The 17,447-nt window shown below is 37.0% G+C and overlaps 1 protein-coding gene and 1 long non-coding RNA gene across 3 annotated transcripts in view; one reads left to right on the top strand and one right to left on the bottom strand.

Annotated features, from left to right (window-relative positions):
• tafa5l (TAFA chemokine like family member 5, like) overlaps positions 1-17,447 on the top strand; it is a 145,849-nt gene that overhangs the window by 95,313 nt on the left and 33,089 nt on the right. For both annotated transcript variants that reach the window (XM_087264429.1, XM_087264428.1), the window contains exon 3: positions 1,561-1,688. In XM_087264429.1, coding sequence (XP_087120555.1) covers positions 1,561-1,688 — 128 coding nt within the window. The remainder of the gene's footprint in view (positions 1-1,560; positions 1,689-17,447) is intronic.
• LOC147842580 (uncharacterized) lies at positions 7,484-15,980 on the bottom strand. Its single transcript, XR_015497703.1, has 3 exons — positions 13,366-15,980; positions 12,000-13,325; positions 7,484-10,788 (listed from the first exon to the last, which is right to left on the bottom strand). It is a non-coding gene; the product is annotated as an uncharacterized LOC147842580 (long non-coding RNA).

Genomic DNA, 17,447 nt, shown 5'->3' on the forward strand with positions numbered 1-17,447 from the left:
ACTTAATCGATTTGTTCTGGGACAACATGAATAAATTGTGTGAAACCCTGCATGTTTTTACAGTGTAAAAACAGAACGTGTGTTTGGATATAACTCCGTTTATTGACCACACTTCATTATTATAGCTCGTTTATTTGTTTCCTGTAAATTAGAACTGAATTTAGAAATAGTTTTGAAAGAAGATCTTTGCGCTTAACAAACTAAATTAAATATGTAGGCTAATGTATGTGTTCAGTGGAGTGTGTACAACACCGTTTCCTTACTCCACGAAAATAAAGGAGTAAAGTAAACGGTAAAAACAAAGTAAAGCGAAAGTAAAGAGGTCGAATGGAGGAAGCTTGTTCTTTATCCTCACTCTGCAGATGATCTGTTTAAATGTTTTCTCACTAGTGAAGCGTTCAGTTTTTCTACTTGCAAAGTACGCCATGTAAATAACACCATGGAGCGATACAACTGACTCTTAAAGGGAATGGGAGATGAGACTCTGATGTGTTTATTCTCAAATCTGCCTAGATTGTTACAATAGAGCCATATGTGACATCCAAAACATATACGCATAGAATATGTTTCATTTTTTTTTTATTAAATTGTTTATTCAGTGATCGGAAAATAAAATCACTACTTGTGAAAATAAAAATAGATCTTTTTATATATGAACAACTGATTCTCACTAATTCTTTAGATTTGGCCAGAATGGCCAATGGAATGTTATGCAATGGCCAATTCAATCACCTGAACAGAATCCAATTGAGCTTTCATATTACTTGCTGACTACAAAACTGAAGGGAAAATGTCCCAAGAACAAGCAGGAACTGAACACAGTTGCTGTAGAGGCCTGGCAAAGCATCACCAGGAATGAAACCCAGTGTCTGGTGATGTCTATGCGTTCCAGACTTCAGGCTGTAATTGCTAAAGGATTTGCAGCCAAGTATTTAAAAGTAATGTTTGATTTCTGATTATTATTCTGTCCAATTATTTTGGTCACTTAACAAATCGGAGGCACATATGCGGAAACTGTTTTAATTACTAAACCATTTACCTGATTTGGTTATAAATATTCTCAAATTAATGCTGTCAGTCTATAGCTAAAACACATTCATTTAATTTCATTTAAATCCATTGTGTTGGTGTATAGAGCCAAAGAATATAAGAATTGTGTCTATGTCCAAATATTTATGGGCCTAACTGTATATACGTATCTATATCTATCTATCTATCTATCTATCTATCTATCTATCTATCTATCTATCTATCTATCTATCTATCTATCTATCTATCTATCTATCTATCTATCTATCTATCTATCTATCTATCTATCTATCTATCTATCTATCTATCTATCTATCTATCTATCTATCTATCTATCTATCTATCTATCTGTCTCTGTCTGTCTGTCTGTCTGTCTGTTGCATAAGTTGCAATTTATTTGCTGTGTATATTCTAAATTATTATCACAGAAATTCTCTCATATATTTAATGTTTTTCGCAGCCAAATTTGACCCAAGGATCACCACGTTAAGGCAGTGTTAGTAATGAGAGCTTGTGTTTGTGTCTTTGCAGCACGGATAGTGAAAAGCAAGCAGTGGTGTGAGATGTCTCCGTGTTCAGAGGGTGAGATCTGCGGCCTGCTCTTCAACCGCTCCGGATGGACCTGCACCAAAGGCGGAGGACGCATTAAAACGGTCACGGTGAGACGCGTTACAAATATCTGCAACATCTCATTCATCTGCTGCAGCATTTACACCACCTGTGTCTCCACTCGCTGGACTACATCTTCTAATGACCGTCATTATACAACATTTATTTCTTTATATAAAGCTCAGCAGGTCATTTGTTAATGTGCATTCATTAAACATCTTAAAGATCCGTGTATGTTTATATTTGAGTGCGCTGTACTGGTCTGTTAAGCAGTATATAATGTTTGCTCATTACGTATTGATGGAAGTGATTATGTAAGGGTTAATGAAGAGTCAGTCTGTCGTTATTGACAAATAAACCCTGACGGGGTGATCAGCAGCACAAAATGTTGTATAATATCATTCTGACAATTTTGCTGTAATTGCCATCTGTCTGTAAAACATGTTTTATGTAAATGGACACTTTAGATACGATTATTATTTTTTAAGAAAAAAACACCTGTTAAGAGATGGAAAACTAGGATAGGATGGAATAGATATTGGTGCTTGAGACAGCTGCTAATTCAAGTTTATTGTCATTAAGCTAAAATATTTTGCAGCACAATGCAGCGATCGACCAATCAGAATACAGCATTACAGAGAGCAATGTATTAAAGTGCAACAGTTTAATATTCATTCATGTTCCTTTGGCTTAATCTCTTTATTCATCAGGGGTCGCCACAGCAGACTGAACCAGCAACATATCCAGCATATGTTTTACGCAACGGGTGCCTTTCCAGCTGCCACCCAACACTGGGAAACACCCATACACTCTCATTTACACACATACACTACGACCAATTTAGCTAACCCAATTCACCTATAGCGGTATTCCTATTACCCAATATCACCTACATGCAAACTCCACAAAGAAATGCCAACTGACCCAGCCGGGACTCAAACCAGTGACCTTTTTGCTTTGAGGCAATGGAGCTAACCGCTGCGCCACCGTGTCACCCTCATCATTTTTAATGTTATCTTCAGGGTTTTGTACAGTAGATGGTTCTCCCTGATTTCATATGCTTTTTTCCTTTTTGATCAAAGTTTGTAATGCTGTGATTGTCCTTGTAGCTGATCAATTTGTTTTTAAAAATCTAAAAGTCTAGCTGACTATATGCAAATATTTTTTCCTGTGGATGAAATAATAATCTTTAAAAATAAACAAATAAATCCAATCAAACACCAATTCACATTCCACGATCTCAGTCTTCCGAAGCTTCTTCCATATCTCTATTTTTCACACCTCGTAACTAAATTCAGATTATTTTTTTCTTATTACTTAAGTACGCTTTTCAAGAGCCAAACATGTTATTAGGTTTCTCAACCAAAGTCCAATGGAAGGGTGATTAACATTTTCCAACACAAAGCAATACAACATAGAACCCAGGCTCATTCTGATTAAAGGTGCAGTATGTAAGTTTGACACCCAGTGGTTGAACTAGGTATTGCACTCCTGGATTAAAACAAACATAAGCGCAGGTTGCCAGATTGAGGACAGGAGCGAGTGATTTAAACCGTGTTCTAAATAAAAGCAACGGCGCCCGATAGAAGGAATATTTTCCATATTAAAAGGAGTTTTTGTTCTCACTAATACCTCGAATTGATATATTAGAAACAGCTTCTATTTCTCACAGCTGAACAACAGAAAACTATGACAATGATATACACCTCATGTGCTTTATTCAGTGTTAAATGCTAACAATCTGAGTTTGAATGTCATTTTACATGATATTTGTTGCCATATGCTAAAAGCAGCAGCAGTTCACTTTAGATCTTGAAATTGAACTTTAGAACTTAACACGTGATTCAGCATCTACATTTAACAATGTTAAATAGGTTTAATATGTATTAAATAGATTATAAACCTCACCATGTCGTCAGTGAGTGCATATTCTGTGCTTCTGAATGGCTGTATGTCGAGGTTTTGTCTGGTGCAAACAGCCAAATTGTTTATCACTGCCTATCTCGTCATGAAGCGTGTTGTTAGGACACGCGGTTACAGTGTAACCTGCTCCCCTAATGTTTACATTCGTAATATTCATACTATTTGCTAATTAATAACCTCATGTGGAACTGAATCTGTCTCATTTCGGAGTTTATATGATACTGTCCACCGGCATTTCGGTCACAGGCGCATACCCTCAGAGCCTTTCTGAATGAATGAAAGCGCGGTTTTCCACCAAGGCAACTCGGAGTGCTAAAATAAAATTGGCTAAACTGACATTGAACAGGTTAAAAGAACATAACGACAGTGGTCCGGCACTGCAAACACATTTTCAAAGCAGAATATCTGACTTTAGCATTGTTTTTAGATAAACAAGAATGTTCACTTAGCATGTTTCTTAAATATATGCAAACATATTATGGTATGTTTATGCTTTAGAAGAGTCAAAACGTACATACAGCACCTTTATACCAAGTACACCTATATACATTTCTGGAGAGCGCCAAATATGTCTCAGAAGCTACGTTTTTTTTAGTTTTTGTTTTCACAAATCTATCAGAAGCCTCTGTGTGTGCTTTTTGAGATCTCAAATTTCTCTCTCGAGTGCCATTCGCACATGCTGTTCTCGCGTAAATCCACCAGAGGCTACTGACTGACTGGCCCACTCTCCGCCTTCTTTAAACCCAACTGACAGTGTTTTCAAAAGTACCGGTTGACCTGCCTATCCACTTTCCTAAATCCTCCCGACAGTGTTTTCAAAAGCAATCCAGAAAAAGAAAAGCTCTCACGGCAGTCACAGCATTTTCAGATTTATCACATTCTTACCCTGTTATTTACTTGCTTATTTTATTTTTTGGGTTTTGTTTTGTCTTACCTGCTTTCTGGAACCGTTTTTCACCGGACTCAAATCCCATTATCACAGTCAACTCCTCTTTGCGTCTCAAATCCTCCAATGCACATAGCGAGCCACTGGACAAAGCGAGAAAAGGAACGGCATCAGACCACCCCGTAGTTTTCATTTAAAGACAAAATGCAGCCATGCGTACCTCTGGCTACATAATTCACGATTTCCAGAAATGTATATAGGGCTACGTTTTCAAAATGAGTCTACGTTGACAACGTCTTGCTTGTATTAAAAATTAATCAATCAATTTTCTTTATTTAGTAGACAAAGCACAATTGTCTTCATACATATTCAACATGCATAATCCATAAAGGTGACTTTTGATTTAGTGTTGTAAAGTCAAAAGTATAGAAAAAGTGTAGTGGACGACATCACATTAACAATAAAAAATTGCCGGTCATCTTGCCGGTCTCCTACTGATGCGAGTGACTGTTCAGGGGATGGATTGGGCTCTGCGATGCGATCCATTGTTTGTAATGCGTTACGTTCGTCACAGGCATAAGTGCTGAGCTCAGGGGGTGTTCTAGGGCTGTGCTGACCCTGCAGGCTCCTGCCCCATAATGTCTTGAGTCATTCTGTTTTTTTTGAGTTGCTTTGCACAAAATGACAAGGAGCAATTATGCTGAATTACTGGGTGCTTTCGGAAAAGAAAAAGCTTTGGAGGAAGCCAGGCTGCATGCTAAATGAGTGTGGTTCTGCTCGGGTTAGAGGGGTTGTGCCATTCAGCCTGAGTAGCTGAAATCATTCATGTGGAACTTGGTGTGTGTGTGTGTGTGTTCAAAGTGTGCACATTCACAGCTTTATTCGCAATGTTTGCATGCATGTATATGCGTTTCCTTAATTTCTATAGTGCTTTATGCAACGTAAAATGATTCAAACCAGCTTTCCGGTAATAGTCAAGGATGCAAACTGCAACGAATACTGGACTATTTGAATATCTGCTAACTAAAATGTTCAAGTCGGACGGCACTGTGGCTCAGTGGTTAGCACTGTCACCACACAGCAAGAAGGTCACTGGTTAGTTGGCATTTCAGTGTGGAATTTGCATGTTCTCTCCATGTTGGCGTGGGTTTCCTCCAGGTGCTCCAATTTCCCCCACAGTTCAAAGCCATGCGCTATGGGTGAATTGGATGAACTACTGTAACTTGTCCGTAGTGTATGAGTTTGTGTGTTTGTGGATGATGGTGTATGGGTGTTTCCCAATGTGAGGTTGCAGCTGGAAGGACATCTGCAGTGTAATACATATGCTGGAATAGTTAGCGGTTCATTCCGCTGTGGCGATCCCTGAAATAGAGACTAAGACGAATGAAAGGATGAATTTCCTATTGCATGATTTGTTTTAATGGATATTGTTTCACTTCATCACATACAGTAAAACGTGTTGCAAATGGCATTTCAAGTTGACTTCAAGATGATCGTAATTGAAGTTTTTCTTGAGTGTCTCTCTTTCTGCACTGCAGAAAGGAGACACTCAATCCTTTAGCGAAATGTACAATACACAATTGTCGCCAATTCATAATGTATTATCTTGGGTCATATCTATAGTAGTTGTTTGTATGGTTTTAGCTTTATATTGAGCATTCAGCTTGAATTTAAATTCAAACAAGGCCAGAGTGTCAAGGGTAAAGTTTACTTTTTTAAATATATATCTTACCTGATATTTAAACCCAGCCTCACACACTCCTACAATATATGAGACCATACCATATATTTGTCACTCATTTTTCACTGTCTGACTTTAAGAAATCTTGACAGTAGTTTGAGACCCAGCTATGTTTTTTTTACAAGATGTAATGTTTTCCCAGGATTTTCTCCCAGATAATTGCAGTATACACTACTTGAAAAAGTCCTGTCGCCTGTCCAAGTTTTAGAACAACAAATAATATCTTGACTTCTAGTTGATCATTTGGTATCAGAAGTGTCTTATATGAAAGGCAAATGCTTCTAGATTACGCTTATTTTACCAAAATAAAATATGATCATGCCTTGATTTTGAATTATATAATTAGGACAGTAAGGTCTGATTTTGCTTAGACAAAAGTCTTGTTACTTAACATAAACAATGTACAGTATAGAATATAAAGTCATGCTGTAGTGGAAAAAGAATGAATATTGTGTTGAGCTTGGAGGACTGCATCCATACATCTCTGCAATGACTCAAATAACTTATTAATAAAGTCATCTGGAATGGCAAAGTTCTTGCAAGACTCCCAGAGCTTATCAAGATTCTTTGGATTCATCTTCAGTGCTTCCTCCATCTTATCCCAGGGTTTGTGTTGATTCACATGTATATTCACTGTAGAGCTGTCAAAATTAGCGCATTAACTCATGCAATTAAATTGAAATATTTAATGCGTTAACAATTAATACAATTAACGCATTTGCAGTTTATTTTATTTTCTGTTGAGGCCATTAAAAAAAGTTTTTTTTTTTTTTTAAGGTACTTTATGAAATGTTGCCATATGGCAACAATTTAAAACAGTGGATGTAACTAAGAAATTTTTAATTTAAAACTTTCCTTATAATTAATAGTTTTGTTGTTTAAAATGATTTAATTGGTGTTGCAGTATTATAAGCTTTAACACAGAACTTATAAATGAAACCTTATATATACTTTTCAACAACTTATATTCCAACAGCTTTCATTTATTCAATTCTTTTTTGCTGAATAATATTAAAAACAAACCTAACATTGCATTATCATGTATACACCATACAGTAAATATAAATATATCCTCCAGTAAATATTATAACAAATAAATAACAAGTCTAGTATATCCAGATGCATCAGAATAATGTTAAAGCTAACAATGTTTATATATTATACTATATACTATATACTATACTACGTCTGTGTTATCTGCCTCAAAACTAACTTACTTGAACTATCTAGTTATCTAATAGAACTATCTAATAGTATTGCCATTAAAAGATTTTATCCCTAATGCAAATGCCATTAACATATGACTAATTAACATTAAATTACTAGCATTCATGTTGTTATTGTTACAACTTAAACGTTCACAGCTGACCTTGCTAGTTAGCTAACCTATCGCAATATTGCATATTCCACTATTGGACAGTGTTGCCATTTGGTGACACATACATTTCTTTTTTGAGCTGTGAATATGTCATTATATCTTTCTGGAGGTGATGTTTCAGATTTTTTTTTGTGGATCTGACTTAATTTGATCTTATGTTTTTATTGACTTTTACATTTGCACTCAGCAACTCACAATAAACGCCAGTCTGTCAGAAATCACGCTACAGAAAAACATCGCATGTCATGTGACTTAACCAAAGCACATCATTAGCTACACTAAGGTCTTCTCTTTCCAACAAAAATAATTCAATGTTGGTCTTATAGAAACAGTGGCAGGGAAATGAACATACATATCATGTTGCCATATTTAAATAAAAATAAACAATTGAATTATAAAAAGATCCTGTATGTTTTGTGTACAATCTATTTTCATTTCAATTTCTGTTGAGAGAGAGAAAAAGAAGCAGGCTCTGAAAGCAATGTTTTCCTCCGTCCATGTTTTTGGTACAGAATTTCATGCGGTTTGCTCCGGAATTCACAAAATCATAATATCCCGTGTCGTATATCATTGCGTCCATTCGTGACGTGTGTGCGTGGACATTCGATCTACCAACTATCAGAATTCACACCATGTACGCCCATCTTAACACAACTCAGCCGGGCCTCGAATGATTTAAATTCATGATATTTTGATGTGTGCGTTCCCCGAAGAAACTTCGAACTTCAATCAAAGCGTTTGAGGGAGTTTAGAAACAGTCTTTACAGATACAGAGAAGAAAAAAAAACTCCCTTTGGAGTGACTTTGTAACTTCGCAGCTCTTTTTCATGCTCAAACATCGACATTACGGAAGTTAAAAGTGTAAAAAGAGCATAATAGGACTCTTTTAAGAGGGTTGCACTCGCACGGTTTGTTAGTAAATCTGCCTCTGTAAGTGTAATTCTTTTCCTGCTGTGTTATCAAGGTAACATTCTGATTGACAATGAAGTGCCAGTGGTGCATGCCTTTTTCTTGTCTTTCAATAGCTACTTATGAGACTCTCTTGAAGCGATTTGCCCTTGGAAGTGAGTCGGGCGTAGTGATGCTCACTTTCAAAAGGAATTCGCTCTCTCTCGCTCTCTCACCATGCTTCTTATGTGTCTGTCTGCTCGCTAGCACTTGTGCATTGAATCGTGTGTATGTGTGTGTGTGTGTAATCTATGTGTGTGTGCCTGCAGCCTTGTGTCTCTCAGCCCGGGGCAGCTGCCGCAGATTTCATGCCCCTGTTTCCTGCACCATATAATCTAGTCTGACAGCACAGAGGAGTTTGCATGGGTGTTGTTTACTTGTATGAGTGCATATTGAGTCGAAATGTGTCTGTATGGATGTTTGCGTCTGTGTGTGATTATGGATAAGTGTCCATTTGTGTGATTGTGTTGCGTGTGTCTGTGTGAGAGAGCGTGTGCAGGGAAATCTTTCCATTTTTTTGATGGCGGACTGAGTGCTGCTGTGTTACAGTGACAGCGAAGGCAGTTTTCGGTAGATTTGTGACTGCTATTCTTAGGCAGAGAAAGATATAGATATGCTTCTGGAAAACGTTATGGTGGTTACTGTGAGGAAATTAGACTGCGGGATTGCTAGATGAAATGGATGGTTCTTAAATCAGTTGCGGTGGAATAAAAGAGGTTGCGGTTAACAAAGGAGATTTTTTTTCGTTGCATTTGCTGACCTATATGGGTTTTCAATGGCTGATGGGGGATTTCTAGAAAGCAGGGCAGTCAGTGTGATGTTGATATATTCATAAAACATTTCATAAAGCTTACATTATCATATCTAATATGTAAAATTGTAAGGCCTATATACAAATCTGAAAAGCTTTACAGTGCCTACTACTTTTGAGTAGTAGTAAAATCACTAGACTAAAGCTCCTTGGGTTTTTTTAATTGTCCAAACATCATGTTTTTGTTAAAATGAGCATCATTCATTCATTAAGTTATTCATTTCGGGGTAGTCCATTATTTATCAGGAGTCACTGATGAACCACCAACTAGTTCGGCATGTGTTTTATGCAGCGGATGCCCTTCCAGCTACAAGTCAGTACTGGGAAACATACATACACTCTCACATTCACACACGCACTTATACATTATGGCCTAGTTCATTCAATTCACTTGTACTGCATGTCCTTGGGGAAACCAGAGCACCCAGAGGATGTTCTAACTGCCAACTGGCCCAGCTGGGATTTGAAACGGCGGCCTCCTTGCTGTGAGGCGACAGTGCTAACCACTGAGCCACCATGTCGCACCAAAAGGAGTATCATTCATTCATTAATTCATTCATTTTCTTGTCGGCTTAGTCCCTTTATTAATCCGGGGTCGCCACAGCGGAATAAACCGCCAACTTATCCAGCAAGTTGTTTTAGCAGAGGATGCCCTTCCAGCCGCAACCCATCTCTGGGAATCATCCACACACACATTCACACACACACTTACACACTACGGACAATATAGCCTACCCAGTTCACCTGTACCACATGTCTTTGGACTGTGGGGGAAACCGGAGCACCCGGAGGAAACCCACGCGAAGGCAGGGAGAACATGCAAACTCCACACAGAAACACCAACTGAGCTGAGGTTCGAACCAGCAACCTTTTTGCTGTGAGGCAAAAGCACTACCTACTGCGCCACTGCCTCGCCCTATCATTCATTCATTTATTAATTTTCCTTCAGCTTAGCTCAGGGTTCATACAGTTATGGAAAACCTGGAAAAGTCAAGAAATTTTGACTTGGCAATTTTCAGGAAAAGCAGAAAAACCTACAAATGTTTTTGGAAAAGTCATGGAAAACGGATATCTGTATACTTCAGGCATGTCCAGACTCCTGCAAAGTTTAGTTCCAATCCCAATCAGACACACCTGGGCTAGATAATCAAAAAATCTTACTAGCCATTCTAGAAACATCCTTGCAGGTTGGAGCTAAAATCTTCAGGACATCTGCCCTCCAGGACCGAGTTTTGACATCCCTGCTATACTTGAATATAGGTTTAGGCAAGGGCCGGTGTATGATAACCTTGGATATAAATATCATGGTATTGAGATTACTTCTAAAATATATTATTCTTAAATATCTGGGTTAAAAACAAAACCTTTTCCGCTTTGAACAGGTTATATTTTAATTTGAGAAACATTTATAATATTTTGGAACAGTAAACATGTCAGGCTAAATAACTCAAGTGAATTATTGACTTCTGCTGTCTTCATTTGTTTTAAAAACACAGATTTCTTTACCATTTAAAAATTTCTTTGGACATATTTTCTGCTGAAGATACTGTTGTCCTAAAAAACAAGCAAAAAAAAAATGTAAATTAAAAAAAATCCTACACATACCTTAGAAACGATATAGCAATTTTGACGGTTTCAAAACCTTGACTTTTTCAAACCGCGTTATACCTTAATACGCTTATCGTGCCATGCCTATATTATTTATTTCTTTTTTTTCCTTGGCCAATCACATACTCTCACAGTGCTAGTGCAGTCTTTACATAGATAAAAATATAATCTGAAACTACATAGCCCTCGTTTACACTAATACGTTTTAGTTTTAAAACGGCGTTTTAGAATAAAAACGGTCCGCTTCCACACTAGCGTTTTACCCAGAATTTCTAAACAACTTTTCGTCTACACCACATCACTGAAAGCACACATAACGTGACCACACACACAAACACACACTGGCATGCGCTGCAGCATATCTAGGTAGATGAGAGCTGTGTCAGACTGTTCATCAAGGATCTACCGCTGGATCTAATCTTATATATTTGTTAAACGTGATATTTAATTCATCTTGTTTTCTCTGTCTAACAACATATTCCTCGACTTTGGTCTTTTGAATCTATCACTTGTTCTCAGGTAACTTGTTTTGGCTGAGCGCAAAGATAGCTTATAATTAATGTAACCATGTACATTCTGTATATTGACTGATTGCTTGCCTTTCCTATAATGTACAAAACACTTATTGTACGTTATACTTTTATAATGGCCATTATTGATTATTAAAACTGATATTCAGCAAACGAGAGCGCATGTTTCGTATTTTTAATGAGAATGAAAGGGGGCAGTGATGTTATAGGCTCCATTTTGTTATAAATATGCAAACAGTGAAGATGACGCTCATATAAATATGCAGCTACATGACGCCTCAACATTTCTGCTGTCTGTTAAGTTGCTAAGATCGAAATGAAAATATCAGTTCCTTGAATCATGTTTTCATTTTATTGTTAAGTGAATGTAGCCAGGATGATGTAAATGGGATTATAAAGAATACTGTTCCCTTTAAAGATTTGTCCGACGTGTCCTCTGGAGTTTCTTTTTCATATCAAACTTGCAAAGTCTGAACTTACGAGGAGAGGATGCAGGACTAAACTGTGTGTAGGCTACTTAATTTTAAGGAAAAAGCCCCATACAGAGGGGCGAATGTCTGCAGCCATGCCTCTGTTTTCAGATGTCTCGGTTTTTCTCCATCCACACTGACACTGAGCAGCAGCATTTTAGAATGAAAATGGCCTCTTTAGCATTTTCAAAACTCTTCGTTTTCAGCGCTCGAAAACTAAGATGTATTGTGGACGGATGGCGTAACCGTAGCAAAACTTATGCGTTTTAAAACTAAAACATAGTGTAAATGGGGCTTTAGATTGTTGCGTGTTTAACGATATGTTGTAATAAATTTGAACATGCATTGTTTTTCTTTCACCCCACATATGTAGACATTGCTTGAAACATTAGGTCATGAAAATTTACTTGAAAGTCTTGGAAAAATCATGGAGAAGTCGTGGAATTTTAGTAGTAAAAAATGTGTATGAACCCTGATTATTTACAAGGGGTTGCCAGAGTGGAATGAACCGCTAACTATTCCGGCATATGTTTTACACAGCGAATGCCCTTCCAGCCACAACCCATTACTGGGAAACACCCACACACTTATACACTACGGCCAATTTAGTTTATTCAGTTCACCTGTACTGCATATCTTTAGACTATGAGGAAACTGGAGTGCCCCCCGAAGGAAACATGCCAACACTGGGAGAACATGCAAACTCCACACAGAAATGCCAACTAACCTTCTTGCTGTGAAACCACAGTGTTAACCCTTGACCCACCATGCTGCATCAAAATGGGTGTTTTGTTTATACCTAATGTTTATTTCTCAGTCATTATCGCATTGCATTATATGTTAGGTTTCTCTACAGAGCCTTGGTGATGTAACTAAGCATTTAAATCTTAATTAGACACATTACTGAGCAATAAAGAGAGACAACTGATCATTCTACGATTCCAAAGATCTCATTTATTTACAAGCTGTCAGAATTGATATCTCAGCGTGTTACATGATGATACTATTCAAGCTATAAAGGCTGCTTCTAGAAGTGTAATAAACGGGTACATAATTACATAATTATTTTCCATATTAAAGGCTTTACGTGATTTATATCTATGATATAAAAGTCCCATTAAGGCAAGTCATATCACTCGGCGGCCATCTTTGAAATGCCTCCAGGGCAGGATGCTCAGGCAATCTGTCTGAATGGGGAAACATATCAGTTTGCCAAGCTTATGATTATGTTACACATTTGGACTCACCAATAAAATGAAACAACAACTGTCTCATAAGTTTCATTTCTAAACATTCAAATCAAACAAAATGTGCATATTTTCAGGTTGCTCAAGCTAATACACATGCATGTTCGAAAACTAGATCTCGACACCGACCTCATTTATGGCCGTTCTACACATTATCATTCTCTAAATAACGATCGTCTGATCGCGCTGCTCTTCTGAAGTAATTCACAACTTGGTCCTGATGGTGAATCTCCTCCAGAAATGACAGCGACTCTTTGTTTACACATTGTGGGTGTTTGAGTAGTTGCTGTCATGTGATGTGTTTGACAGGACTGTCTGTACCTCACGTTCGTTTCATAGAAATGACAAAACTAGAAAACTTTTGTTTTCAAGTGAGTTGCTTCATTTAAAAGCACAGATTTCAAGCTTTATGTGGATATATTTCTGATGTCTGTGAAGCAAGTATTCACTGAGATTCCAGTGTGTTTGTTTACCACATCTGTCATAAAAGCACACGTCTGGTCTGAGCTTCTCTCCCAGAGAAACATCAGTCTATAGCGATTGATGATTGGCTCCTGTACTAGTAGGTGGGGCTTGATTCGCTATATTTACCGTTACACTTTTCCCCATTCGAAGCTATGCAAGTGACATATGTATTCTATAGTCATTGATGATATGTAAATAGTTATGGGCCGGTATAAGATTCTGATGGTATGATAACCTTGGATAAAAATCTCACAGTTTGACAATATTGTGATTACTGCTCTAAAATATATTCTTTTTAAATGTCTGGGTTAAAAACAAAAACATTTTACCCTTTGAGCACACAATATTTTATTTTGAGGAAGATTTTAAATATTTTGGAACGGTAAACGTGTCAGGCTAAATAATTAAAATAAGTCATCATGAGGGTTTTTGGTTTCTTCATTTGTTTCAAAAAGACAATTTAAATCGATATCTTTGGATATCTTTTCTGATGGAGATACTGTTGTTTTAAAAAACTAAAAAACATAAATAAAAATCATATACCATAGGAACGATATAGCAGGAAATGTTGGCGGTTTTAAAACTGACTTTTCCAAACCGCAGTATACTTTGAAAACGGTTATCGTCCCTTGTCTTATTTGTAAATGATATATACAGATTTGCCATAGATGAACCTAAGATTTAATAAAAATCCACAAATTTGTCCTTAAAACAACAACAACAAAAATTATCCGGCAGTGTTCAGTAGTGACAATACTTCAAGGTGCCTTGCATCACCCTAAAGGGGTTTATTTTATTATAAAGACCAGCTGACTGTACATTATCTCACTTATTGCAAGACTTCTTATGAAATAAATAAATACCGGGACATGAAATATTGATTTGAGTTTTATTACATGAGTAGAAAGAGACCATATAGTGGTTTCAGAAAAATGAAACTAGCACAGCTAAGTGGGAAATTGGTTGCTTGTAATATGTAGAGAAAGCTATCCATTAGCATCGCCATCCATCTTGATGGCAGATGCATGCATGCAAGTCTACGGTTTTCAGTGTTTCAAAAAAAAAAAATGGTAATTATGACACATTTGCAAGACATATCTCTTGCATTTTCTATGTGAGAATACACAGCTAATTTTGAATAACAGTTCTTCTAATAAGCCAGCCCTAAATCTTTGTTTAAAGAGCAGGTATGGGCATATATACGGTGGCCGATAGAGCTAAATGTGCTGCAGTTTAAGAAAACACATGCAATTACAAAAAGCACCAGCAAATTGAGAAAAGATCTTCATTTGTTTGACAACACACATGCTGCAAATCCTCACAACGCATAGACTTTTTTTTTTAAATGCACTGCATTTTCTCACAATGCAAACAATTTACAAAACGCACAGCGTTTTCTCACAACAATTTTAGGTAGCACGGAACACAACGGAAATGTTTCAAGGGGACCAAAAATGGACTTGGCTGTTTAGGTTATGGTTATTTAGGCTAACAAAACACAAAGACAAGGGAATCAGGATGTTAAATTAAACAAAAACAAAAAAAAACTCACCTTTTAAAGATCACCTACAACTTCACTTCACAGCATCAACAGTCACAGTTTTATTCGTCACCTAACTTCAAATAGTAATCTATTTGAGAGAATACACGCTTATTATTGCACACTGAATCTGAAAATTTTGTCTGTAATTTTTGCATGTTAAAAAATAAATTCGACTTCAAGTTGTGTCAATTGAATTGACACACTGCCTGCGAAACTTTTGTCTGCCAAAATTAAACCGGGTTCGAAATTTTTGAGTTTTTTTAATTCGAAAACGTGCTTTGAAAGGTGTTTCAAAAGTTCAGAGCCACCGTACAAGCGAAAGGCGAAATATAAAATGCCGTCACTTGAGCCACAGACAAAAACAGTCCATACTATAAGACAGAATGTTGCAGATTGTTGAAAACCCATATGCTGGATTCAGTGACTGGCACAGTTCTCACCTGCTGCTGTTTGGGGTGTGTGTGTCTCTGTGTGTGTGTCCATACATTTGACATATTGCCCATAGGTCTGTTGCTTTGATATGCCAATGCGGTCGCCATCTATAATAATGTCTATTGTACCGCCAGTCTATGTTCAGGATTTAATTACATACGTAATCAAAATCAATGAATTAATACCCATCAGACTCAATGTGCAAGGTTTGTGTACCTGACAAATTTTTCACATGTGAATACAAAAAAAAAAGCATTTGAAAATTTCGGACTTCAGTGTGTTCAGTATGGAGTTAATCTAGGACCACATACACTTGCAAAATAAAGGACAATTTTGCAAACAACAAATAAAGTATTGAGCAAAAATAAATAAATACAAATAATAAAAAAAAAAATTAAAGTATTTTTGAGAAATAAAAATGTAATTTTCAAACAAAACAAGATAAAAATCAAGCAGAGCAACAAATAAAAACTATAATACTTGCTATATATGTATATATATATATATTTGCAAAACATTTTTATAGGATTGTCTTTACAAAACACATCCAGTCAGTTCCAATGCTCATTTTGATTAGCTTTTTAGTCAACTGTGAGTTTGCAATGCTGTTTTCACTGCACTTCACATTTCGGGCACTTCAAGGGGTGGAGTCAAGAGAACGTGGGCGTTTACGGCAGGCCCAGACAACACAATCTCACAGCAATTCGTAACTTTTTCATTTAGTGGCTAATTCGTATGAATTCTTACGATCTAATTCGTACAATTTAGTACGATTTGCTCATCCCCCAATGACGGTTGGGGTTAGGGGTGGAGTTAGGTGCCACGCCTCCTTTTTAAAATCGTACCATTTCGTACAACTGAACTTGTACGAATTCGTACGAATTAGCCACTAAACTGGCAAAACGTAAAATACTTACGTTTTCTTGTGAGATCAGGCTGGCCCAGACCAACTGGACTGTAAAATCACCTCGGTGATACTGTGTCTTCAGGTGCTGAGGTCGCTTAAATGGAGACAGGCCTGTAAACACCCAAGTTCCCTTGACTCCTCCCCCTTGTCAAATCAGGGCCACAAACTGACATTTTTTACACTGCTTGATTTTTATTTGCAGTTCTTGTTTTGTTTGCAAATTTAATTTTAAAGGGTACCTCTTTTTTAAAAATCTACTTTTTAAACTGTTTGGACAGTAGTGTACAGTGTATAGACCGTCATATTGGGGTGAAATAAACACACCCAGTCCGTTTTATTTTTTTTCAATTTAACAAGATAAAAACGGTGGACCAATTGAAGAGGTTTTCAGCCCAACCACAACTTGACATAGGAGTGCAGTTTCCCTGCCTACCAAATTGATTTTACAGCTGCGTATCAACATGTCTCCATAGTAATGCGTAAAATCAAATCTACAAGACAGGACGTGCGCAAAGCAACCAGGATTAAAAGGTCTGTTCAGTTCGCTAGGATCAATCATCATCAAATGGGATCAAAAGTGAGTTTTACAAGTTTAATTTTTTAAAAATAAGTGCATTTGTGTCATTACAGCGATTTACTTTATCACCACAGTCGTGTGTCAGAACAATTATAAAAGAAGACGCTTCAATCCCGGTTTGTGGAGGTTAAATCAGGTTTATTTTGTACATTAACATAATGAATACCCATACAGCAGAGAATATTAACCTGTATCCTGTCCCATTTGCATGCAAAAATGGTGCAAAACTAAACGAACGTGCTGTCCGTCTGTCTGTCTGTCTGTCTGTCGGGTTGTCTGTCTGTCTGTGTCCGCGTGAACTTTGTAACGGCATTGTGTGTGACTCATCGTTGTAACTCCACAA

The sequence above is a fragment of the Danio rerio genome, chromosome 8, assembly GCF_052040795.2.
Source record: "Danio rerio strain M-AB ecotype USA chromosome 8, GRCz13ab, whole genome shotgun sequence".
Taxonomy (NCBI): domain Eukaryota; kingdom Metazoa; phylum Chordata; class Actinopteri; order Cypriniformes; family Danionidae; genus Danio; species Danio rerio.